Here is a 27,596-nt window from a genome sequence, read left to right as displayed (position 1 = left end):
AAAAACTGAACAGCATTGTGTAATTGTAATTAATAACAATCCTCAAAGGCATCGGACTCCAAACTCATTTTTGTGGGAGTTTACAAAGGCTGAATAAAATTGCCACATCCACTTGTCTTCAGCTGAGGACATGTCAAACACATTTCAAGAAACCATCACTATTTTTTAAAAACGGGTGTTCTACACTCATTCAATGCTTCTTTTTCATCTTGTCATTGGCTGTGGAATTTGCAGTCAACTTAGTGACAGAAATCTCTCCCACCCCTTTCTGTTATTTCTAAGAAGGCACAGAATGCAAGAGCCTGAAAAATGAAATAATATTCAAGACCCTGAAGTGTTCACGCATACAATCTGTTAATAAGACCTAGTGAAGGCTGTGTATGTGTGTGGAGGGGTTTGGGGGGGGGAGAGATATCAAGAAAAGATCATCTCTATTTTGGAAATGAATGGATGCAGGAAATTCTGCCATCCTGAGGGACAAAGAGAGTAACATGCAGTTGACAAACGTTAAAACACTGAGAAGTGACACTGTCATTTCGCTAGACCAGCATTACAGGCATGTTGTTTTTCCAGTTCCAACCTTATTTCCATAGGCTATTCACACCATCCTGACCTAACATGACTAGTTGTAAATCCATTTGTTTGTGTCAAAAGTGTCATCACAGCTCAGTAAGCCACAGATGTCGCAGTGTTAAAAGACTGGATTAAAATAAAAAATAATGAAGAAATCAGTGTTTATTGAACATTTGGTTTGAGTCATTATGAATAAAATGCTTTTTCAGACTACAGACATATCCCTCTCACACTGCTCAATTCTCTTTCTCTACCTCCCACCTTTCCTTCTAATTCCTGATTAGGATTTCAGCAGTAGGAGTTTCAGGCTTCAGGCTCCTCTGTGTGCCAACAACATCCATACACTGGGAGCCGGGGTATGTGCGTGTGTCCCACTTCCACAACTTAGTATTCTACAACATTCATACATGTTGTGGCAACATCCAGGGCTTGAAGACAGACACCCTACGGCTTCTATGGTCCCTAAAAGCTGTATCCAGAGCTGTATTCCTCAGTCCTTTCTTGTTACAGAAGGACTAGTTGTAGGGGCCTGATTCTTACCCTTGTGCTTCTGGGGTTCCCTCTAAGGAAGTGAGTTGGCTCGACTGGGTTTTGCTCGTGAAACCTTAAACACGATATAAGAAAAGTCTTGCTAGCAGATCATGCCATTAACCCACCAAGTCCAGCATCCTAATTCCACAGTTACCAAACAGATGCCATTCACTGGAAGTTTTTGTTCAGAGGTTAGATGGCCATCTGTCATGGATGTTTTAGTTGAGATTCCTGCACTGCAAGGGGGTGGGATTAGATTACCCTCGGGGTTCCTTCCAACTCTACAATTCTATGGTGCTATGAATATTTAGAAGCAAGATTGTATACCTATGAAGCCCACTATGTTGTCTCCTTGGGAATGTTGCCAGTTGGGTTCTTAGATGTATCGTTTCTCCCAAAACTTGATGGGGATACTGTTTAGTACAGTGATGCCCAACTTGGCCCTCCAGCTGTTTTGGGACTGCAACTCCCATCACCCCTAGCTAACAGGACCAGTGGTCAGGAAGGATGGGAATTGTAGTCCCAAAACAACTGGAGGGCCAAGTTTGGCCATCACTGGTTTAGTATATTGGTGAGGTTATTTGAAAAGGAGCAGAAATGTTCAGCTCCCAGTTAACCAGCTGCCCCAGGTGATCAAGGAAGCAGGCTGTTTCTACTCTAAGCTCCTGTTTGCCCACCACATGCTTGTTCATGGCCTCCACGCCGACAGAGCTGTACCAGAAGGTCAAGGAAAGCCCTTTAAAAGGCACGGCTGCCCACAAAAATGGCTGTGATTTCCAACACACAAGCTCCTAACAGTAGTCACTGTAGCAATGCATGTCATGTTGCTATTACTGTTAGACTGGTCACCAGGGATGGTTACTATTATTGGTTTTATATGCTGTGTTATAGCGTGATCTAAACATACATGCTCAGAATTAATGCACACTGAGTTCAAAGGACTTCTTTGTGCTTTAATAACTGAGTTTAGTTAGTTATACAGTTCCTGATATTTCTGTAAGTTTATATATAAAGTACCCGGAAGCTGTGCCAAACACTCCGAACGATGCAGCACACATTTTTTAACACCCATTAACAGAAACTTTGTGTGTGCAGCATTCACACAGATGCCCTGCCTAATCACTCAACAAACCCAAGTATGGGTATTGGGTTTTCTTGTCCCACAAATTCAAGGATGGGCCTCATACAAGAAACAAGTGACAACACGAAGGCTGCTGAAACACATACACACCTCAGAAAAGGCCACTGAGTGATGTAGCAATTCTGGAGCCTACAAAACAGCCTGTTGCTTTGAAGGAGAAGAAAACCCCTGAATGGACATGATTGCCAGAACTAGTACAAATGGGACTGGGTTGTATCCTCATTTTCCCTTGCAACCTGGCCAAGAAATCTAATTTTCAGTTTGTACGCTATCAAGAATGGATAGGCAGATGGGCTCCGTTGAAACATTTCTTGCCATCTGCTGATAAACTGAAAGTGGAATGCTGTTTTTTTTTTATTTTTAAAAAATGACAGAAAACACTTTTTTTCAGTCTGAAATATGGTAAAATGCCTTTTGGCAGTTCTCGTTATTGATTGCATTAAAGGCTATATTGATCACACTTTGTTTTCAATCTAATAAATTATAGCCCTTCAGGTTGCAAAAATGTGCACGGCTATTCATGAACAGCTATTAGCACTCGCAGCTCTAATGCTAGCTGAAGCACATCACATTCTTCATGAAACATTTAAGTTTAGATCTCTTCGCTTGCAAAGAGCAATTGCAAGCATTCACTCTAATCTTTGCTTAACAGCGTGTCAGGGAAGAAACATTTTAAAAACCTGTCCAAACGGCAAAACAGAGCAAGGGTAACATTTATTTCATTTAGCAACAACAACAACGTTTTGTGCGCGCGCTTTAATACTTTGCAAGAGAAGAAAAAGGGCAGATTATTATACAGTGGTACCTCGGGTTAAGAACTTAATTAGTTCTGGAGGTCCGTTCTTAACCTGAAACTGTTCTTAACCTGAAGCACCACTTTAGCTAATGGGGCTTCCTGCTGCTGCCGCTGCGCCGCCACTGCATGATTTCTGTTCTCATCCTGAAGCAAAGTTCTTAACCCGAGGTACTATTTCTGGGTTAGTGGAGTCTGTAACCTGAAGCATCTGTAACCCGAGGTACCACTGTACCGAGCATTTAATTCAGATTATTGAATAGTAGAATTGTAGGGTTGGAAAGGACCCCAAGGTTCATCCAAGCCCCTGCAATTCATTCTGGTTAACAGAATCCCGACTTTCATTTAAACAAACAGAAGAAAAGAATGTCAGTTTATCCATAAACCTATGTTTTTACAATTACCATTGCTGGAATGGAGTGGATGAAGCGTCCTACCTGTTGGTTTAATTTGTTTATCCTCTTTAATAAAGCTTCATTAAAAGTGTAATTTATTAAAAAAAAAACAATATTAGATTCCTTATTCATGAGAATCTATGCTTGGGCAATCACATATGACATCTTAGACGCCAGAGGAAAGCTGAAAAATATTTTTTGTGGTCAAGAGTCCGGATTCAATGTCTTTCAATGCTCTTTCCCATTTGTTCAAAAGTTAAGCACTTTAAAGTATAATGTATTCCAATAAAGGAGATTCTAAGTAATGCTGAGTTGCTGTCTCTAGCTTATGCCTTTTATTTATATTTCATTCTATCACATGGATAGAATAGTTCATCATATACACAATGTCTACAATTATACCAGCTGCAAACTTACCTGGGCAGAAATAGCCTGGCCTTCGTTATCCTGGGCTCTGGTAACCTCCATTTACATTGCTTTAATGTGCTATAAGTGTGAATGTATTTGAAGACTATTTCGAAACTGAAGTTAGTAATCTAACAGATATATTCTGCAACACATGGAACTGGATGCTATCTTCACATTGCACTTGTGTTATTGCCAACTCACAATCCATTTTGGGGCCCAATTAAAAGTGCTGATTTTGACCTGGAAAGCCTTTAGGATCAGGGAACTTTTAGGACCACCTGTCTCCCTATGTACCTTCTTCTATATTCAGGTCTCCTGTGGAATACCTCCTGTAGGCATCATTGCCATCTGAGGTTTGGCGGGTGGCAGTGCCTCAGTTGTGGAACATTCTCCCCAAAGAGTGAAACTATTCCCGTCCCTCTTTGCCTGAAGAGGAATCCAAAGTCTGAATTAAAACACAGTCCATGGTAGCTCACCATGCAGGTCCCAGCCTCAAGCTTTGGAGTTTAAACTTCCCAGTCTAATGCACGCACACAGGTGATTAAAGAAGCATGTTAGATGGGTGTGTTCACTCCAGGAAGCATTGACGCAACATAGATGTGCATGAAGCATACTCGGTGTGGCTCTGCCTTTGTATCCTTCCTTATCTCTGAGGCTGAAGGGAATGTTTATGTAAGACAACAACCGAGCATAGCAACTGCTCTGTTTCCAAATCTACACCCGTCACAAAAACAAATGTATACCTGTGCATAAAACACCTAACCTGAAAGTTGCCATGCACAGCCATTTTTGAGACCCCCCTCCCCAATTCTACACCATCAGAGGCAGCTTTTGGGAGGCAAAGCCAAACTGATTAAGGGGTGGTGAAGTTTTCAGTCCTTGAAGGCATCAAAGGATTTCAAAATAAGCCCAAATTTAAAACTTCTGCAAAGCCTAATATAGTTTTCCATTATGGAAAAATCAGTAGGCTCAACACATGCTCTTTTGCTTTTAAAACCATTACGATCGAGTCTATAAAACATGTGACTAATATCTCTGATCAGTGCCTGATGAAAAAAGGGGAGGAATGGAGTTTAGAATTTTAATTAAGAATACTCCCCCCTTCCTTTCCATTTTGGTTCTTTGCAGCTAATAAACAAATGTGCACACATGCATACACACACACACCCCAAGCAAGTGCCAAGTCACTTAGAAGAATCAGAAGCCTGCAACATTTTAGCTGACATTAAGCTCCAGATGTAAAGTGTGACGTGTACAATGTTTTGTGTGTGTGTGTGTGTGTGTGTGTGTGTGTTTGCTTGTTAAGTAAAAACCTTTTTAATGAAGGGTTGGAGGGATCTATGCTAATTTGTATGCCAGTGGACCATGTGACATGAAAGACTTTACGGCTCAATCTACATCCCTATGAAATTGAAATTCTTAAGTTTCAGACATTTTAGTGCAATTGAATTCCAAATAGATTAAATTGGCTTAAATCTAAGTACTTGAACTGAGTACATTAGAAGCGCTGCGTCAAATAATACATTACAGCGAGATGAGTTGTCGGAAGTTCACTGTCTCGCCATGAGTCAGCGGCTACCAGGATATACCCAAATACTGGCATGGGGGAATTCTGAGGTAACTGTTTCCAATTTTTTCCTCACAATAACACTGAAAGGTAGGTTAGGCTGTGAGACAATGGTCCAAGGCTGTGAGACAATGGTCCAAGGTCACCCTGAGTAGCGATTTGAACCTGGTCTGCCAATAAATAAGCTTGACACTCTAACCACTGTTCCATGTTGGCTCTCTAGACCAGTGTTTCCCAACCTTTTTTGGGCAAAGGCACACTTGTTTGATGAAAAAAATCTTGAGGCACACCACCATTACAGCCCCGTGACGTCAGCGCGCAGCGTCACGCCGGGAGGGAAGGGCGCCGGGGCGCTGCTGCTGCTGCTGCCGCCGCCGCCGCTCCCAGCAGGCATGGGCCCAGCTGAGGCGGCGGCGGCTGTTGTGGTGGTGGCGGCGATAGCGGGCGGAGGAGGGGGCGGCGGCGGGGCCGAGGTGGCCGGCGGCGGCGGGGGAGGCGGCGGCGGGTGGAGCAGGAGGGCGGCCGAGGCCGGTGAGGGAGTAGGGTTGCCCGGGGCTTGAGGAGCCGTCGCCGGGAGTTGCTGCTGCTGTTGTTGCTGCTGCTGCCCGGACATGCCGGCCTCCTCCTCGTCCGCTGTCTCGCGCTCCTCCCTTTTGCGCGCGCTGCCCCGCCGCCGCCCCATTGGCCGAGTCCTGTCAGCTGATCCTGTGTGTGTGTGTGAGGGGAGAATGGAGAGAGAAACCTCGGCACCACCACCGCGGAGCTGCCCCCGGGTCGACGCGGATCCTCGCCGCCGCCGCCCCGCCTCTCGCCGCCCGACTTGCCCGCCTCCCTCCCACGGCACACCAGGCAACGTCTCGCGGCACACTAGTGTGCCGCGGAACACCGGTTGGGAAACACTGCTCTAGACCATGAGTAGGCAAACTAAGGCCTGGGGGGCAGATCCAGCCCAATCGCCTTCTAAATCCGGCCTGTGGACGGTCCAGGAATCAGTGTGTTTTTACATGAGTAGAATGTGTGCTTTTGTTAAAAATGCATCTCTGGGTTATTTGTGGGGCATAGGAATTCATTCATTTCCCCCCCCCCTTCAAAATGTAGTCTGGCCCCGCACAAGGTCTGAGGGACAGTGGACCGGCCCCCTGCTGAAAAAGTTTGCTTGTTCAAGGGTTTCCCAAACTTTGGTCTCCAGCTGTTTTTGGACTACTATTCCCATCATCCCTGACCACTGGTCTTGCTAGCTCAGGATTATGGGAACTGTAGTCTCAAAACACGGGACACGGGTGGCGCTGTGGGTTAAACCAAAGAGCCTAGGACTTGCCGATCAGAAGGTCGGCGGTTCAAATCCCCGCGACGGGGTGAGCTTCCGTTGCTCGGTCCCTGCTCCTGCCAACCTAGCAGTTCGAAAGCACATCAAAGTGCAAGTAGATAAATAGGTACCACTCCGGCGGGAAGGTAAACGGCGTTTCCGTGCACTGCTCTGATTCGCCAGAAGCGGCTTAGTCATGCTGGCCACATGACCCGGAAGCTGTACGCCGGCTCCCTCGGCCAATAAAGCGAGATGAGCGCCGCAACCCCAGAGTCGGTCACGACTGGACCTAATGGTCAGGGGTCCCTTTGCCTTTACTAGTCCCAAAACAGCTGGAGATCCAAGTTTGGGAAACCCTTCTCTAGATGGATACACCACACGGTAAACACACATAAACAGCATGCAGGAAATACAACTTTCTCCTCTCCCCCCGCCCCCCCCCCCAAGATGTATTTCAAGCGCCTTACACCACAAACATGAAAGGCAGCTGGTAATGTGCATGCATCAGAAGAACCTATAAATATTTTGAGATATTCTTCAAATGTCTTATGCAGCCTATAATAGTTGTATATTAAGACTGTCTTTGATTTCATTGTTTTTCCCCTTCTACTATCTGCCTTAAAGCCTTTTAGTCATGTACAGACGGGAGAGGTGATAGCTTTGAAGTGCCCAAGCGGCAGCAAATATTCCTTTTTATTGTTGTTATTATTATGATTAAGTCTGAAGGGGTTTCGCATGTGATTTGCTGCAACTTTAGAGCAAGCTCAAAGATTCAATGTAACTTCAAGGCTGCTTTGTAAAAAAAATGCGGAGGTCGTTCAACTGAACAAAGACTAGATTTCTGTAAAACAAACAAACAAACAAGTACAGTGGAACCTCGGTTTTCGAACATAATTCGTTCCGGAAGACCGTTCGACTTCCGAAACGTTTGAAAACCGAGGTTCAATGGGCGGCCGGCAAAATCCATTGAAAAAATGGAGAAACACGCCTCGGAAGCCATTCGACTTCCGAGGCGTGTTCGAAAATGGAAGCAATTACTTCTGGGTTTTCGCTGTTTGGGTTCCGAATCGTTCAGCTTCCAAGACGCTTGAAAACTGAGGTTCCACTGTAAATGTCCAGTGGCACCTTAAATACTAAGGTGTTTATTATGGCATAAGCTTGCATGAGCTACAGACCAGTCAGATTCAATTTTCTTATAATAATTTATAGGGTGAGAAGTTGGGGAAGCACCACATGGTCCACTTGAACCCTCACAAGTCTCTTAAACAAATGATAAACTCCACACACATGCACACACAAACACACATGCATATAAAGATGTAGTGTTATTTTCGATTTCCTTTTCTGTGTGATAGTTTCCTCACTCCCGGCAAATATAGCGCAAATGAGTCATGATAGGGTTTGTTGGGTGTTTGGATTTTTTTTGCTCCAAAACAGCTGTGATCAGATGCTATTTGCAGGAACAGCAACAGCAGAGATTTGCACCCCACCTAACTAAAATTAGTTTGAAGTAACCAAACTTCTCATCTGAACATATGACTGCTCCATTTTTATTTTAATAAAAATGGCATTTTCTCACACAAGAGAAATTTGTGGGCTCTTGAAAACAACACATTAATCAAAATCTTATTTCCACAAAGTTTGTGTCTTCTAAACTAAAAGTTCCCTCTCACCAGAAAGCATGTTTTAAGATTTTATATGAAGAAATATCAATATAATGCAATCAAACATGACATATTCAGGGTGGTATTTTGGCCACAGCGGAATGTAGACAAAGTGGCTGGAATGTGTAGGCTAAACCACCATTCCCCAACCTGGTGCCCTCCATATGTTTTGGACTAAAACTCCCATCAGTTCTAGCTAGCATGGTCAAATGTGAGGGATGGTGGGAATTTTAGTTTGAAATGTCTGGAAGGTGCCAGGTTAGGGAAGGCTAGATTAAATAAAAGTTAATGAGTTGATTGTTTCTCTTCTCCTGGCAACATGCAAGAAAAGGTGAGTGAAGGTAAAACATAACTAACACATTGCTTTTGAAGTGTAAAGTGCCTAAAGAACAGAAATGGAATACACAAGGGTAATGATTTTCTAAACCAGTATTGGTTTCTTACATTTATTTCAATAGAAGCAGCTTCAGGAAAGGTAACCAAATGCTGTGGTATTGCAGCATAACGCATATGAGGTACAGTTACAAACCTGATACACTGCCCACATCACTAGGCTTTCTTATCGAATAGGGCATGGTTAAAGACTTTTCTGACTGGCTCTGCAACAACTCAATTTATCTAGCTAATTTTGAATAAGCATTCAAACTGATGTTCTCAGCAGAATCTTATTTGTTCCCAACCCCTTAGCAACTTTGGTATACAGTACCGCTCACATTCTTTGTTCTGCAAACTGATTCACTTTTTCCTCAAGGTTTTTGATGTAACATCCAGGCACTATATGATTATATCACCACACCCGAATAATGATTTTACCACCCAATACATTTCTAGGCATTTCTTCCTGAAACATACCTAGCTGTGGCTGAGTAAATATCCAGAGGGTGAGGTTACCTCCCTACCCGATAATGTATGAGCTTGATTCACACAATGCAGATACAGCCACTTAAGATGGGCTGGCTTAACATTTTAAACCTTGCTTTCTGCTGAACTTTCATTACTCAGTCACAAAGAGTTATCTCCACTTGCACGCAAATTCAACCCAGTACTTCTGAAGTTCTGCCTAAACTAGTTTAAAACATAACAGGATTTTCAAGTTTTGGCAATTCAACAGCACGGTTGCCCCCTTTTCTTTTTAAATTGGGGGGGTCATCCATCTAGCATCTGACACCAAATGTTTCCAATCAGTTTCTTTAACACTTTCCTGGTTCGGCGATTATTTTAGGGTGGTTGTCCGTCCCCCCCCCCTCCCCCAGGATGCAGTTTATACTTAGAAGTTAAGTTCTCCACATCCCCAAACACTGAATTGTGGAAACAGGTGCTTCTAACAAAGCCAGAGGAGTTCGGCAGTGCTTTGACCCAACATAGCTATGTGCATTAGTAAGACACAGCACCCGCTGAGTTTCCTTCAGTTAATTAGAGAACCCGTATGGCAAGGAATAGCCTTGACTATAAATACTTCCTGAAAGATCCCTAACAGAGTCAAAGGAAATGAGGGGGAAATGAAATGCAGCTAAAGGGAAACTATTTCAGATGTTCCTCCTTTCAACAAGCTATGATTTTGAGGATACCGAGGCCTGGGTTACATTGTGCAAGATCTTTCAGAGAAACCAAAAGCTAGCACAGAAATAATATGCACAAAATTAGGGCATTCGTTAAAATACTTCTTAATTCTATTGGTTTCCAATGGAAAGTCTACTAGCTAAGTGTGCATAGGATTGAAGTCTCTTTCCTACTGATTTCAAAGTGTGAACTGCTTTCTTAAAATTTTCCCATTTACAATCAACGGGACGTTAAAGGAGATGTTATTTTCTGTTTGCTGTATCCATATTCCTTTATACAAGCCAAAGGCAGGGAACCTTTTTTTTAGCCTAAAGGACACATATACCCTTTCTGGGCAACAGAAAGGCATGAGGGAGGGACCCGAGTGAAAAGTGGACACAGAAATGAATATAAATTTTAACTTTGTACATTAGCCTAGTTTCTACACATATTTCTTTCTATCCTCGATCCAGGGAAGCAAGAGTTCAAGGACACATTCCACCCTGGCAAAAACATCCAGGGAGGATGTGAAGCAAGACTGGAGAAAGGTATTGCACAGGGCAAGAAGATAGTGAATAATAAATGATCCTTAAACTGCAACTTGGTCTCACCCCCCCCCCAAAAAAAAAAATCAGATTGAATACGGTAAGTTAGAACTCTATAGTTCTTGTTCCTTTTTCTTGTGCCAGTGATTTCCTACAGGTCATTATTTCATGCCACGTTCAAAAATACAGTGGTAGCTCGGGTTACATACGCTTCAGGTTACAGACTCCGCTAATCCAGAAATAGTGCTTCAGGTTAAGAACTTTGCTTCAGGATAAGAACAGAAATCATGCTCCGGTGGCATGGCAGCAGCAGGAAGCCCCATTAGCTAAAGTGGTGCTTCAGGTTAAGAACAGCTTCAGGTTAAGTACGAACCTCCGGAACGAATTAAGTACTTAACCCGAGGTACCACTGTACATCAAAATAAGTGATGTTTTTGATATGGCTGAGGACATCCTTTTCTTCAAATGTTCCCCCCCCCCCAATGATGTATCCTGCTGAATGGCAAGGAGACAAGTTTGCAATTCCATAGTTTCCTCCAGTACTTCTGTGTGCAGCAGAGGCGTCTGCAGGTTTCGCACTGCCTGAAATGACAGCCTGGGGCTTGCGTCTGCCCACTACCTCCCCCTCAGGCAACCTACAGCTACCTATGTCACTACTGTGCGGGAAAACAGCTACCCCAGAACCCAGAGACTTGCAAGGTATGTGTTTGCATACTGTACTGGTTAAATAAAATGAGCTAAGGAGTCCCCGATACAATCATTACCTGATGGAGGCAACCATTTCTCAGCCTCAACCCTTCTTCCCACATATGCAATATGGGAATAATAAAGCCAACCTACCTTACAGTTTCTTTGTATAACTGAGATGATTTATGTGCTACACACTGTTAGCCAAACTCGGAGTAGACCCACTGAAATCATCGAGTCCATTGATTTCAACTGGTCTACTCTGAGTACAACTCAGTTGGATATGCCCCTATACGTTAAAATGCTTTGAGCACTGAGAAAAGGCATTATATAAAATACTAAATATAATTAACCAGGCAACTTGCTTTATTTGAAATCAATTTAGCATGCTTGCCCAGAAAAAAAGAGTTCTCAAAGCAGTAAACAAGGTTGCTTCACTCAGTAGCTACTAAAACAGCAGCCAAAGCTTCCCCTACCACTCAAAAGAACATTTTTGCATATCAATAGACTCATCCTGTATCAACAAACCTTTAAAAGATAAATTGCAGCCAGGCTAAAGAAGAAAGGGATAGAAATATCGACATTGTAGTGCGCTGGAAGATATTTTTGTGCTTGGTTTTCTAAAATGTAAAAACGTTCTAGGGAAACAGTGGGGAAAATGCTAACTAAAATGAAGTAATTCTACCCAATATTCTATAACAACTTTCTGGTATATGTTCACTTTCTACACAGTTGAAAATCTTGAAAAATCTCTACACTGGCATAATGTCCGGTGCTTTTTTTATGGAGGGATGCATACCACTAAACATTTTGTGAATCTTTGTCCATTTGTCCATTCACTGTATTTATTTTTCCCAATTTGAACTATAAAATGTTGATTTTCCGGGGTCAAAATGAGAGTACCCCTAAACATTTTTAAAGAAAAAAGCACCGATAATGCCTAAGCATTGATTGTTCTCCTTTGACATGGTAAGTTATTATTTTTCAATACCAGCACCTTAGTTAAGGATTGGTCACAAAGCAGGATTTGAAACCATGGTTTCAGTTGAAATAAGAACATATTTGCATGTTAAAGTCAATTAAGGTAACTGATGCCATCCCTGCCCCCCCCCCCACCAGGTGTTATGCCATACCAAAAAAAAATGCCTGTAATCCCCTTGCCTCATTTTTGTAGTCTAAGATATGAAGCAGAAACATGTTTCTGAACCTTATGGTTGGACACAACTTTGCACAAACCAGCATTTTAAAAATTGGCTCTAGACGTTGATCACCACACAAAAACACACACACAAGCCTGCTGCATGAAGAATTCATTTACCCAAAGTAATAGCAGAATTCATGCCCCTGTGTATGCTGATGAATAATAACGTGAATAAATTGTGTATATTTATCTACCTACCTGCATCTAGCTGCGGGGTTTTCCTATAGCTGGAAAGGAAGTAGAATAAGCCTTCCTAAAGTCCCTGTCTGCTGAATTTCCTAAATAAAGATGAATGCCATTCCAATGTGTCCATCCCTCCCAAAAATTAGCCTCAGCTCTAGCAGTGAAAATGCCACAAGTCAATCGCACACTGGAGTATCTGCACCTAAATGCACGCAAATGCTCACTTAAATGCTAGACAACCCCATAGCCAGGAGATGCACGGCTCTGCAGAGAAGGCAAAAAAATCAAGGATCTGGTTCCTATTTTGACACTGATCTGCTTTTTGACTTTCTTTGGTGCATTTATAGTAAAGGTAAAGGGACCCCTGACCATTAGGTCCAGTCGTGGCTGACTCTGGGGTTGTGGCGCTCATCTCGCTTTATTGGCCAAGGGAGCCGGCGTACAGCTTCCGGGTCATGTGGCCAGCATGACTAAGCCGCTTCTGGTGAACCAGAGCAGCGCACAGAAACGCCGTTTACCTTCCCGCCGGAGAGGTACCTATTTATCTACTTGCACTTTGACGTGCTTTCGAACTGCTAGGTGGGCAGGAGCTGGGACCAAGCAACAGGAGCTCACCCCGTCGCGGGGATTTGAACCACCGACCTTTTGATCGGCAAGTCCTAGGCTCTGTGGTTTAACCCACAGCGCCACCCACGTCCCGGTGCATTTATAGCACCTGCTAAAATGTTCATGTGTTTCTGCTTTGCCCATCTTTAGAAATCTTTGATATCTAAAGGTAAAACAAAAAGCTATGTCTCTTATCCCCACACCACTAATTACATGGTTACCAACTTCATTTAGATACTTTAAACAAACAAGCAAACAACCAACATGAAAAAAGATAGATTTGTTTATTTGAAACTCCCCAGAAGTTTGCCCACACACCAGAATAGCGAACAGCAAGCTTTTCTGGAAGGAAAAAGTTTTGCTCCTTAACATGCAATGTTCTCGTTCCTTTCATTCTAATCTTGTAAAACTGAAGAGGTTTGCTAGCTGAAGATATTTTATTTAAAGACCTCCTGCTTCTTCCCAAGGCCAACACAATACTTTTTGCAGCCTGACGCAGAGCTGCCATTGGCAACCTCCTGCAAGTCAAGGTACCTATGGCTGGTCAAGTTATTTTGACACTTAAGGCAAAAAAATCCCCTTTCCTCCTTGCTCACTGGCAAAATATAATATTTTATACCACTCTAATCCATATAAAAATATGCAAGAATGCTACAACCCTCTCCACAACATTGCAATATTAGTGAGTAGCAGGGCTGTCCCAGTACCTGAGGTGAACCATAGAATGACACCCCCTCCCCTGCAGGGAAGAAGGGGTTAGTGAAGAAGACGTACATCATGAACAAGGGGAGAATACATTGGTATCTCTGCCCCTGTAGATCATGCCCCCTGAGGTTGCCTCACCTTGCCTCATGGGTGGGCCGGCCCTGGTGAGTGGTAAGAATTAATAAAACATACTGCATAATTGACATTGCTCGGTTTATTCTGAATATTTTGATTTTAGATTGGAAGGCTAGCTGCTCTAACAATAGAACTCTTATTTTTGTTTTGTTTTTCTTTCGAGAGAAAATAGGTCAGCTATTCTCAGTTAGCTTTCTCAAATGCTTCTTTTTCTCTGAACAAAGCTCTCCCTCGGTATGTTTCCCAAATAAACCAAAATGAAGTATGTTGAGGTTGAACTTTGTGATGTGAGCATTTCATACACACAGAGCAAGCCCAACAGGTAAGCAAAGATTAGACCCACTCCGTACTTCATTGGAGCAAACCAAACTACCCTTTCAGTGCCAAACCACACTGAATAATGCTTACTGGACTCATTCATTATGCAACCAGTTCTTGGTATCTCCACGGTGGGATCATTTTGAGCCAGATCTGTAATGTCTACTTCCTGGCAATGCTACAGCAAAAAACTGTTGATGGTGGCAATGGGGAAAAGAATACTTGCACCATCTAAAGTTAATCTGTTAAAAAACTGTGGTACATGTAACTTTAAAAAAAAAAGGACCAGGACCTTTCAGCTTATGGGTCATTGCTGAACTCAATAGTGAGCATACCATGAAATACGGACTTCATTAGATCCCAAAATGGGTAATATTAAGCCTGGATATGTGACTGTTTATGAGTTCTTAGAAACATAGGAAGTTGCCTTATTCAGACTTGGGCTATTAATCTACATAGTTCAGTGTTGTCTACATCAACTGGCAATGGCTCTCCAGGGTTTCAGAAGGGGGTCTCCCCAGCTTCACATGGAGATGGAAGGGATTGGACTAAAACCTTATGAAAGCATAAGGTTCCCTGGTACACCGAGCCACTGCCCTTCTTCCAAGATAACACTGGCAGGAAGGTAATATGTTATAAAACACATAAAATTTATAGGAGCCCACAGCTTCTGATATATATATATATATTTAAGGGTAGGCCTGTAATAGGTATGGGTTTGTTTCTGAAGATTCAACAAAGATGCTTATGCAGTACAGAGTACAAAAGTTTCACCTCCACAATTCCTAGTTCCCAACACAACCAAACAAGCGCCAAATGTTATATTTAATTACGCCATGTGTTGTACTTTTAATAAAATAAAATCCCAGACCTACTTTTTATTATTATTTGATTCAGGTTTCACATTTTCAGCTATTTGATCCAGTGACGATTTGCTTAACTGTGTACTGTCAAACCACCTTAAAATTTAGAAGGTGATTAGATGCTTTACTGCAACAGATGTGCAGCCTTCTGGGGTTCTGTGCTTTTCTTTTCCAAATGTAACATCATCTTGCAAAATCAGCAGGAATGATTATCGCAGTACAACCAAATTTAATGGCAAAGGCAAACAAAGATCACTTACTATAGCTTTGTACAAATGCTCTTAAAACGATTCCTTTACAATCTACTCATGTAAGTCTGAATTGCTTCAAGTGCCAACATCAGTAATGTGTGCTTGATTGCCGAGAATCAGCTCGGAATAAATGAACCATAAACATGCACAGACAAAAATAAAAATAGAATTTCCTACCCGTAGGAGGGACTGAGATTCATCCTTCGCCTTGTTATCACCAGATCCAGGATATGGCTGAGGAAGTGGTCCAGCTTTCTCTCCGCTTCCTTGGGGCACCCCTTGCAGGAACCCCTTGGTCTCGACAGGCAAGCCATAAACAGGCCGTGCAAGATGGGCAGCTTCTACGTTTGGACTATCCCTTAAGGGCTTTGGCTGCTCTTGGCCCACAGACACTGTGGTCAGAAGGCCCAAGCTTGTTTGGGTAAAGGAAGGGCTCCCCCTCAAAATGTCCACTCCTCTCCAAGGTGCACCACGGTGATCGTCACTGGACCCATCAGGCCAACATTTCTCCTTCAGTACTTCCTTCTCGTCCAGCTTTTCCCTCTTTACTATAGTTTCAGAGACGGGCTCTCCCAGTTTGGGGTCTGCACTGATCAGGCTATAGACCTTTAGGTCAACTTTGGGCTCTTCCTTGAGAGCAGCAGCCACCCCATGGCTATCTTCCCCATTGGCTGTGGTGATGTCCACCTCTTGGCAGTGCACAGTGTTGAAGTGCTCCAGTAGGGTTTGAGTATCAACAGCTGTAAAGCTGCACTGACGACATTTGTAACAATTATGGACTCTCCTGATAAGAGAGAGAAATGAAAGCAAAATTAATATTGTATAACCTATATCCATTTATTTCCTCAAAAATGCATAGAAACAAATATTTCCTGTTCCAGTAGCTTTTAACCATTCCAGCACTAGGTTCCACCTTTAAACCCAACATGCTAAATCATATCTACTCTTCATTATTTATCTTCATTATATCTCTCATTATATATCTACCATTATTCTGTTCTTCACTCTATGTCTCCTTTCCATCTCCTTCCCTAATCCTATGCAGGCACTATTGGTCCCATACTGACAAAACCCAAGAGCGAGAAAGGGGGCCCTGCCCTCAATCTCACAGGTTGCTTTCCAGATGTCTCCCCATACACTGCAAACATCTGTTGTGAGTGGCCTTCAAGTGTATAGTTACATGTGTGAATTGCAATCCGAGTGATCTGGAAGCACGAATGACTAGGGTTCCAATTCTCATGCAAGTCTTCATGTGCAAAGTCCCACTCCTCACAGATATTTGCACTGTACACAAAGGCACTGGGACAGGATCCAGCAATGTGAGGGTCAAGGCTAAAGTCTTGAAAATAATACTAATAATACTACTACTAATAATAATACTAACAACAACAACAATAATAATAATAAAGTGTGAATTAAATTTCTATTGATAAAGAGGAAAAATTACAACAGGTAATACAAGCTTTGAAAAGAATCTGTATTTAGAACGTACCGTGGAATAAAAAAAATTTCGACACTTAATTTTAAACTGCTGCAAATTGAGGAGAACCAAATTACAGGATAGTCTCTGCTACTCACTGTGTTAGTCTTGTGGCATCTTAAAGAATAGCCTACATTTATTTTGGAAAAAAGCTTTAACGGACTAAAGTACAAAAGCTTAGACCAGAGGTAGTCAACATCGCCCCCTCCAAATATTGCTAGTCTACAATTCCTGTCAGCCTCAATATGTATGGCCAATGGTCAGGAATCATGGGAAGTTGGGAACCAAAAACATATGTAGGGTACTATATAAGCTACCCTGGTTTATGACAGAAGTTTTGTTTATAGTATTTAAGGTGCCACAAAACTGTTGTAACCACATGCTAGCATAGCTACCCCTCTAGAGATTATATTATTTCAGTCCATCTCTGCCACTTCCCGAAATCTCAATACCAAGGTTCTTTTTTAGATGAAGAGTTAAAAACGCAGCATATGAAGAACCTAATATCTCAACATGTAGTGGTATAGATTTATAATAATTTGTGGTCAGAACATATTAATTGAGAGAGACAGCAGAAAGCAATGCAGTGACAGCAGAAGCCACATCTGGCAGAAGCTTGCAGGGTCTAATTCATGTGTAGGCAAACTAAGGCCCGGGGGCTGGATCCGGCCCGCTCGCCTTCCAAATCCGGCCCGCGGACAGTTCAGGAATCAACATTTTTTTTACACGAGTAGAATGTGTCACTTTATTTAAAATGCATCTCTGGGTTATTTGTGGGGCCTGCCTGGTGTTTTTACATGAGTAGAATGTGTGCTTTTATTTAAAATGCATCTCTGGGTTATTTGTGGGGCATAGGAATTCATTCATTATTATTTTTTTCAAAATATAGTCCAGCCCCCCACAAGGACTGAGGGACAGTGGACCGGCCCCCTGCTGAAAAGGTTTAATGACCCCTGAGTCTCTAATTTATAAACCTAGCATCTCAATGTCCCCTGCAACTCGTTTCCCACTCACTCCCAGAGATACAGACACTCCTATCTCCATGCTCTATGTACAGTTTTAGACTGGTACTAAAGTAATTGCTACGGGTGTGCTCTACCTCCACTGTCACAGAGAACATGTGCCCCATATTCTACCTTCACTGTCTGAGACACTATGATTCTAAATACCATTTCCTGGGAATCACAAATGGTGAAAATGCTGCTGCTCTCAGGCTTCCCATGGGTATCTGGTTGGCCAGTGTGAAAGCAGTGCAGGACTAGATGAGTCTCTGGATTGATCCAGCAGACATTTCTTAGGTTCTTAAGTTACCTGTTCTGCCCCTGACACCTGTTACGGGCTTTTGTTGTTATTTCCTGGTTTAATTAAATGTGTTTGAAGTCTTATCGGAGCAGCTATAAAAAAGGTGTTCACATCAGCAATGGAAATAGTGAGCTTTGGAAACCAAAAATAGTTTTATTTTTTAACAAATGGCTGTTAGAACGCATGAGAATTGTGCAAAATTATGGAAACTCCCTTGTTTTATTACCATATGTGTGCATAGGCAAAAACTGGATGCATATCATGAAAACTGGAAACCAATGTTTATTTTTGTTGGATTTTCTTTCCACAGGAATACAGTCAAACCTCGGTTCCCGACTGCCTCCGTTATCGTACCAAACGCCAAAAACCCAGAGGAAAATGCTCCAGTTTTTGAACGTTTTTCGGAACCCGAACGTCTGACGTGGCTTCCGCTTGAGTGCAAAAAGCCACACCTCGGTTTATCAAACGTTTCGGAAGTCAAACGGTCTTCCAGAACAGATTACGTTCGGCAACCAAAGTTTGACTGTAATACTTCAAAATCATTGTCTTTATTGTGATTCAATTTATTTTGCAACTACAGGGTTTGGATTTAATGATAAAATGGCAAACAGATTGTGAATCTGTGATATACACGTAATATGCTGCATGGAGTTTCACTTAAATTGTCCAATTGTATTTGATAACTTTGCTTCCTTCAACAATATATAGTTCATTAAAAACAAATCAGAGCACAGGGAGCAATTGGAACTAAAACTGATTAATTCAAATGCAATTGCTTTTTGCAAGAAACAAATAATGTTTTTTCTTTTATGGAAATTATCAAGGTTTTTATTTAAGAGACTTGTCTTTTTAAAAGCAAGAGACCAGATTATGTGGTAGAGTATTACACGGTGCTGTGAAATGTGGGGCAGGGGCGGGGGGGTTGAGAGAAACTTGGATCAATCATAAAACTTCAACTAGAAAAGCAGGGGAATTACCTAATATGCAATCTCCAGTACAGGCAATATAAGTGTCTTATATACCTTAGAATAACACACATGCCTATTTTCATTCAAGCAGACCATGCAAAGTACTGTATTACTGAACTATGTAAAACATATGTTCCCACATTGGAACAATATGTTGCCAATTTCCTGTGTATGCCATAGTAACAGAACACGTTTTATGAGCTAACATGATACTGTTTTATTAGCATTACAGTAGCACACAGACTTCCCAGTCAGGATCAGGACCCCGGAGTGAGAGGATTTGTAATAAAATGAATTTACTTTTTTTTCTTTCCAAAAAGGGCTCTGTCCTGTACCAAAACATGCACAAGTCTGCAACCAAATCCTTATTCCAAAAATGCACATGTAGAAACACATCTTATGTATTGGAGTTCAACAATACTAAGGGATGTGTACGCCTATGTTCCTATGCAAGGATCATATCTGGATAAGGAAATATTGTCACTAAACAAGCACATAAATTCACAATGCATACAATTTTGCCACAAATACAGCGCAGTTTCAACAGCTTTCCCAAACTGCGTACTTAAAATGGCAAAATACATATGAATGTGTGAACATATGTGCTTTCTCCCATACATAATTTTTTGTGGGGGGGAAATGCCACATATAAAGCAAACCCGGCCAAATTAAGTGGACTGGGAGAGTAGAGTAAATGAGCCCTGGACTTTGTTATACAGGGCCAAACACTTGTAAGAAATGTGTTATTGCCATAGCAACACTAGTTGCTGGAAAAATGAATGGGGAAATCTAGTCCAACTAAAGCCAGTGGCTAGGCTCCTACTGTCTTCATTAAGAACTGCATTTGGCTCACAAGCACACCCATCCTTTTAACAAGAGCCGATCTTTTTCCTCCTGTATATTATAATATACTAGGGAGTTTTTAGATAGTGCAAACTGAAAGTAGATGAGGCATGCCAAGATGCAGTTCACATCCTAGAAAGGAAGCTCAGATAGTGTCATAGTTCCTGGGTTTTAAGTGCACAGCAAAGGCAGGAAACCTACTAGAAGGTAGGTCTGGAAGTAAGGAAATAGGCAGACAGGCAATAAGGAAGAGTCTGGAAGAAATGCGCTGAAAGCTTTCCATAGCAGTAATTTGCTCAGCAACCTCTGCAACTTAGTAGCAGGCAAAGACATTGGATTGGCTCTCTGGGATCACAAGATTTCAATATTTGGAATGCTGTAATCAAGGACCAAAGTAGCTAATGTAGTAGAGTCTAGGTGTTTGGGACTACAACTCCCATTATCCTTAATAAATGGCTATCTGGGGCTGTAGTCTATATCTAAACTGCTACATCAAATCCATGTTTCACTACCCCACACTGGCTACCCTTGGTTTAGAAAAGCTGTATAGTGGTTTGAACTATAGGGTTTGCCCCACCCCCCCAAAAAAAGCTCAATTGTCCTAAACTGCCAGAGGTTTGCTACTGTAAAGAGGGTGCCTAATGATACAGGATGTAGGAAGTTGGTGCTGTGTCTGTTGAGCTCCTGGTTTGTGTCTTGCTTCATCCAACCAAAAAAGTGTGCATCAAATTACCGTATTTTTCGCCCTATAAGACGCACTTTTCCCCCTCCAAAAATGAAGGGGAAATGTGTGTGCGTCCTATGGGGCGAATGCAGGCTTTCGCTGAAGCCTGGAGAGCGAGGGGGGTCGGTGCGCACCGACCCCTCTCGCTCTCCAGGCTTCAGGAAGCTAGCCGCTAGCCGCTCCGCACGCCCCAAGCTTCGGGATTAGCACAGCGGTCCGCTAGCCGTGGGAGAGCCGCGCGACGTCGCAGGGCTCTCCCATGGCTAGCGGAGACCTTGCCGGCACCCAGAAGCTTGGGGCACGCTGAGCTCTGCACGCCCCAAGCTTCGGGATTAGCACAGTGCTCCGCTAGCCCTGGGAGAGCCGCGCGGCTCTCCCAGGGCTAGTGGAGAACTTGCCGGCACCCAGAAGCTTGGGGGCGCTGAGCTCCGCACGCCCCAAGCTTCGGGTTTAGCACAGCGCACCTGGGGGGGGGGGAATAAAAAAAAATTCCTTTATTTCCCCCCCAAAAAACTAGGTGTGTCCTATGGGCCAGTGCGTCTTATAGGGCGAAAAATACGGTACTGTACCCCTTTCTCTAGCCCAGATCTTAGGGCGAAATTATGACATTTATGGGGGGGAAAGGTGGATATTCATACACCAATTAGACAGTGCAAATTCTTCTGGTGTAAGGTTTTGTCTACATATTAAAGTAGTATGAATTATAATAATTCCAAACAAATGAATTGTGTGAGAGGGTAGCATTATCCATTTGCTGAGATCTGCAACATTACAGTTCCTAGGATTTTGTGAAGAGCACAATGACGATTAAGCATTTTTCCAATCAGTTAAGATTTGCAATATGGATTATACAAGATTTCAAAGGTTTCATTTAATGTATGAAAGCGTTAGAAAAATTGGAAGGTGACCTAAATATTTTGATTTAAATCAAACACCTAAATTGAAAATACTAGAACCCGCAATAATTTGTTACAGCTAAGAGTACATTGACATCAGTCTTTGGTTCAACATTAACACCCCAAATTTAATGGAAATTAGGGCAAAAATGCTATTCACAGAATCAGCAATACACACCCGATAGGCATTTCTTTCCTGTTGAAAATAGCCATGGAACCTACACCAGGACCAAAGTGGGTGACCAAGGGCTAACGCCCCCTAACCTCCACATTAGGATGCCAACTCAGATCACCCCCACAAAAACCTGGAATTTGTTTTTTGTTTATTAAAACACACCAAGATTCGTAAGCCAACAATAAACCATGGCTTGTTGTAATAAACTAAACCATGGTTGGTTGCTCAGAGTGGGCTTGGACGTGCAGGCAAGCCACAAGAAGGCTAAACAATGGCTTAGCATTCCATATGAATTCAGCCTGCACCTTGATGATTTATACTAAAGGAACCATTTTCAGGAGGCTCACTTGGACAAATGTTTAACAATCCCAGATGCCCTGGGCTGTATTCAGTGCTGCAGATTGTGCTCATTCAGTGCTCATGCAACAGATTTCTGTGTGTGCAACGAAGCTTCCCTTCCTCTCCCGTCCCTACCAACCCTCTCATAAACCCTGAAAATCAGATTGGAAGAGGGGGTGTGGCTGGAGCAGATAGGAGGGGATTTAAGGAAAGAGAGGAAATGGAAATCTTGTTTCACAAGCAGGACTCTGTCCACACAGTGTTGGTATAACCTGGTGTCACAGACATACGATTCAAATTAACGATTAAAAATGAAATTGTGAACTGATTATAATACATTTAACCCAGTTTAACATTTTTAAAGCTTTATCTTAAAACCAAAGTTTTAAAGCTGACAAGCTTGTATATAGAGAAATATAGTATTTTGCAGAATCTGGTATAAACTTTTTTTTGAAAATTAATAAATATAGTAAAAAGGAATAGAAAGAACAATGAAAACTTTGATCATATATATTTTACAGAGCAACCATCTAAAAAAGGAGATCATATGGGGGTTTTTTGGGTAAAGTATACGTAAATATATATACAGAATAAATGCTGGGTTGTTGTGCCAGAAGGTTTGTAGAATTCTAGCCAAGATTTTTTGAAGCTCAAGAGCCTAATTTTAGGTTCCCAAAAGCATATTTAGTCACCTAAATAAGTGGTGTGATTTTTTTTCCAACAGTATTATGTACCATTGACGTCAACGGGAACTATATGACACTCGGTTCTTTTGAAAACTAGGCCAATAATCAAAAGGTCTAAATATAAAAATCCACTTTGGGGAATAAAAAACTATTATCTTTTCCTGGGAAGGGACATCTTAATTTAAGCAGACAAAAACATCAGCTAAAGCTTTCTCTGCAGAAGAGTATTCTCAGTCACCTGAAAGATCTTAAGACTTAAGAAAGGCCGTTCAAAGCGTGGTCAAAGTGCTGTGTAGTCAAGTTTTCCAATATGGCCCAGAGCTGCACTAATAAAAATAAATTATAATACCACCTAAGACACAGAAACAACTTTTCATCTTCAAAGCTGTTTACAGTTGTTAACCAATTAATCCGAACAGCACCCCTACGGCCCACTTGCATCGAAAGGGGGAAATACATGCTGGAGCCTGTAACTTGTGTGGGCCACAGCTGTTAGTTACATATGAGTAACAGGCGCCATTAATTTATGGGCTCCTCAGATCTAGTCAATACAGCTGACAGTTGAGCAATGTCCAGGTACTTTCCTCTTTTATCTCAACTGAATGGTTCTATTATAGTGTAGATCCCTCCTTTTTCATTTCATGAAGCCTATTCAGCGTGTTCTCAAGATGCCCAAGTTTCGTTTTCTGTAGCGCAGGGGTAGACAACATGCCGCTCTCCAGATGTTGCTGGAGGGCAAATCTTGTCTCTCAGGCTTACTCACAAAATGGCTTGAGATGATGGCACTTAAGGCAAGGCCTCTGAAGCTTATCCTAAAGCCTGGCCAGATCTATCCTGGATGAAGCAGTGCTTTAGGTAATCAGGATTAGCAGATCTGGGGAACAGAGGGGCTATTCCATTTCTTTCTGAAGTTTTTCTTCTTTCATGAGGCTCTCACGTTTTAGGAAAACGGTTGCTTCCTTCACTTTCATAGACCTATGGGTTAACTAGTGTATTCTACAAGTTGTCCTTTTTTTGATATGAAAATTGCGCTACATCAAAGGCAGTCAATGTAGTGCTCTCTAGATCATGGGTAGGCAAACTAAGGCCCGGGAGCCGGAGCCAACCCAATCCCCTTCTAAATCCAGCCTGTGGACCTGTTTTTACATGAGTAGAATGTGTCCTTTTATTTAAAACGCACCTCTGGGTTATTTGTGGGGAATAGGAATTCGTTCATTTTTCTTTTCAAAATGTAGTCCGGTCCCCCACAAGGCCTGAGGGACAGTGAACCGGCCCCTGCTGAAAAAGTTTGCTGACCCCTGCTCAAGATGCTGTTGGATTACAACTCCCATCACTGCTGACCATTGGCCACAGTGGCTGGGGCTGATGGGAGCTGCAACCCAACAATCACTAGAGGGCACCACAATGGCTAGCCCTTGGCAATCATATTTGAGGGCAGTAGCTCTTGAGAACCTACAGTGCAAATACTCCCGGCTTGCGGCTCCTTGGTGTCTTCTCACCCAAAAGGGAGGAGAGAGAAATTACACAAACAGAGGCCTCACATCAGTTGTTACCTTATTTCCACATGGAAAGGCATGAATGCTTGCAATTGTCTGAAGGGATCAAAAGCTGGATAAGCATCTGAACGGGTCCTATGTGTAGGCAAGCTCCCATATTTAAACCTTAAGCTCCCACATTTAAACCTTAATGCTAAATAGCACACACAATCACTTCTCTTTTTTTACCTGTAGTGTCGAGAAATCTCCTCTTCTACCTGAGTGACAAAGTCACATTTGGTGCACGTGTGGTCTTTGCTTTCTTTGACACTCAGCAGCCCATCCAACCCTTGCGGGGCATTAGCTTCTTGCTTGACTTCAGTCGCCTGGGCTTCATGTGTGGTTTCATAGTGAAGCAGGAGAACGTCTACATCGGGGGTGGAGAAAGAGCACTGGTGACACTGGTGCTTGACTCTGGAGCCTCCTGGCATCCCAGGGGACAAGAGCAAGAGAGCACAGTGGGAACAATTACTTTTCCTGCAAGCAAAAGGATAAGTAATTTCTCCAAGGTGCTTTTCTGGACTACAGAGGCCTCGGGGACAAAACTGACAGTGCTTAATGGTACACTTGTGAATGTTGTGTAGCTGCTGATAATGACGAAGAAGAGGCCCCACCACTATTACATCTGGGCCATGGCTCTTAGAGTATCTAAAATCACAAAACTGACAATTGTAGCTTGTCACCATGTTGTCCTCCACTCCTGAGCTGGAAAAGTCTTTCTTTTTGGCCACGCTAGAGCCCTTCTCAGTCTTTGTTGCTAACTCTCCATCTGAATTTTTGGCTAAGTCATTATGATTAATGACCGACCCCCTTGAGAGCTTGTCATTCCGATCTGGGTGAGGGCCCCCTGCCTGGCTCCCCCCATGGTGCTTGCTGTAATGTTCTAACAGTTTCAGTGAGCTGGATGATTCACAACTAAAGCTGCAGAATTTGCACCAGTAGTAACTGGAGGCATCCGTACCGTTTTGTCTTGAGGATTCGAGAGGTTTGATGGGAACTGAGTAACCAACTGGAGTGTCATCTCCTGCTTTAATGGTGATCTTGTCCTGCCACTTCCCCAAATCTGCAGCCTCACATGATCGAACAGTAGGACTGGATTTGCTCAAGTTCCTGTCTGAGGCTTTGCTGGATTCAGAGGCAGGAACGGTGGATTTTATCTTGTTTGGGTGGGTCTGCAAGAAGTGTTGCTCCAGCTCTGTCGATGAATTGCCCATGTAGGTGAAATTGCAGAACTTGCAGCGGAAATACTTGGTGTTCCCCTGGCAATCTGGAGTTTTGCGTCCAATGCCAATAAAGGTCCCACCTAAAGTCACCTATGAAAGATGAAAAGGAGAATGTTCATTAACCATTGCGTGTTTTTTGTTTCCTAGGAAGGATACAAAAAGAGGGAAAAACCAAAGTAATAGTTAAGAATATTAATCTGTGCATGCTGTATTACAAATCACTGTGAAACACGCACACACAAAATTCATGTTGTTCTTTCATCCCCAAATTACAGTTACCACTTACTAGGCAAGCCTAGGCAGATGTCTCAGATAACACTTGCATGGAATAACATTTTTATTGAATAAGTTGGTGCTGCCTTAAGTGCATCTATTCAAGCGAGGGGGAAAATAGCAGGGGGCAAAGGAAGGAATAGTTAAGAGTGATGGACTGGAACCTGGAAAACCAGGCTTCAAATACCCACTTGGCCATGAAACGCACTAGGTGGGTGCAGTCAGTCTCTGAGCCTGCAGGGTTACTAATGAGGATAAAAAAGAATGAGGGGGAAATCATGTATGCCACCCTGTAGCAATATTAAACCATGCTAGAAGAATATAAGAAACTTAGCAGCATAATATCATAAAAGAGCCTGCTGGTTCAGTGTCCATTTGGGCCAGCATCCTGTTCTTGCAGTAGCCAACTAAATGCCCATGGGAAGACTGAAAACAGGACCTGCAGGACCCCTTGTGAGTCCCATCAACTGGCATTAAGGCATACTTCCTGTGACAGCAGAGGCAAAACATAGCCTTATCCCCCCATGAATTTGTCTATTACTCATTCAAAGCCATCCAAGTTGGCGGCCATCACTGCTTCTTGCGGGAATGAATTCCAGAGCTTATCTACGCAGTGCAAGGTGACCAGGAAACAAAGCATGAGAAGCAGATGTGTGAAGAGCCGTCACTCCTAGTGTCTCGTGGACTGGATTTACCAGGAAGCACTGAGAAGCAGAGCATGGATGAAAGCATAGGAGATTGAAGGCAGTCAGCAAGGCGCATCGCCAAGATGGTTACATGAGGAGTAGCCAGCTGCACTAGGAGCTTTATTAACCCCCAAAGTAATGGAAATAAAATATTTCACCAAAACACCAACCCAAGTTATCTCAACACTAGCCTTTAGTTTCCTTTTGTGCCTCTCCATAAAGTGTAGCCAGCATCAAACTGCACTCTTGTCAACTAGGTTCGGTCCTTTTGCTAGACTACACTGTGTTGAAGGGTAGGCCTGAAAAGGGCTGTTTTGGAGGGCATAAAAAGTATGTTTTGCTCATTGGCTGCTGAATTGATGTCTACATTTACCCTTTGATATACACATGTCACAAAGGTGAGGTGGCTCAAGTCAAATCCCTAGTAAGAGAGACTCTGGCAGAAGCTATCTTCAGCCCACTGCAAGTTAAAGGAAAGAAGCTAAAACTAATTTTAGTCTACAGAGAATGGTACACAAGGTGTGTTCAAGGACTAGGTTTTTCTTAATGTAGAGTTCCCTCAAGAACGTCACAATACAACAAAAGCACAGAAGGAAAGCACAAAGAACTTTTCCGATGTCCAGAAATCATGAGATCTCTAAGAACACATTGCTTCATAGTTAAGCCTCCAGCGTTCTTATGATCTGATGATCATGTATCATGGAAGGAAAAGAGCACAGCTTCTTCAGGCTTCTGTTAATAAACTCTTACACTTTCGTACCAAATTGTCCAGCCCCTTCCCATGAGTGTGCCCCAGCTGCCTTGTGACACTGGAACAGCCCTTGTTGCTCCTTGACATCTAAACTGCAAACCTCCAATGTCTATTAATCAGAAAATCCTATTCTCATCAATGGGAAAATACTCACAGTAGGATTATAGCCTGTTTAGAAAGCCAAAGGGGAGGAAGAAAGTGTGAATGGAAAGTGAGAAGGAGAAGCTGGCTTCATAACTACAATGTCATCATTGCTTTACTTCTTGTGCTGAGACTGTGAAAATGTGCATGCTATCCATATTTC

General features: G+C 42.6%; 1 protein-coding gene across 6 annotated transcripts in view; it reads right to left on the bottom strand.

Annotated features, from left to right (window-relative positions):
* TRPS1 (transcriptional repressor GATA binding 1) overlaps nucleotides 1–27,596 on the bottom strand; it is a 237,360-nt gene that overhangs the window by 128,288 nt on the left and 81,476 nt on the right. For 5 of the 6 annotated variants that reach the window (XM_028736258.2, XM_028736261.2, XM_028736263.2 and 2 more), the window contains 2 exons: nucleotides 24,549–25,672; nucleotides 15,589–16,195 (listed from right to left, as the gene is read on the bottom strand). In XM_028736258.2, the coding sequence (XP_028592091.2) occupies nucleotides 15,589–16,195; nucleotides 24,549–25,672 (1,731 nt within the window). The remainder of the gene's footprint in view (nucleotides 1–15,588; nucleotides 16,196–24,548; nucleotides 25,673–27,596) is intronic. The other variant, XM_028736264.2, reaches the window with a different exon arrangement.

Source organism: Podarcis muralis, chromosome 8 (assembly GCF_964188315.1).
Source record: "Podarcis muralis chromosome 8, rPodMur119.hap1.1, whole genome shotgun sequence".
Taxonomy (NCBI): Eukaryota; Metazoa; Chordata; class Lepidosauria; order Squamata; family Lacertidae; genus Podarcis; species Podarcis muralis.
This window is presented reverse-complemented; position numbering and strand designations above follow the sequence as displayed.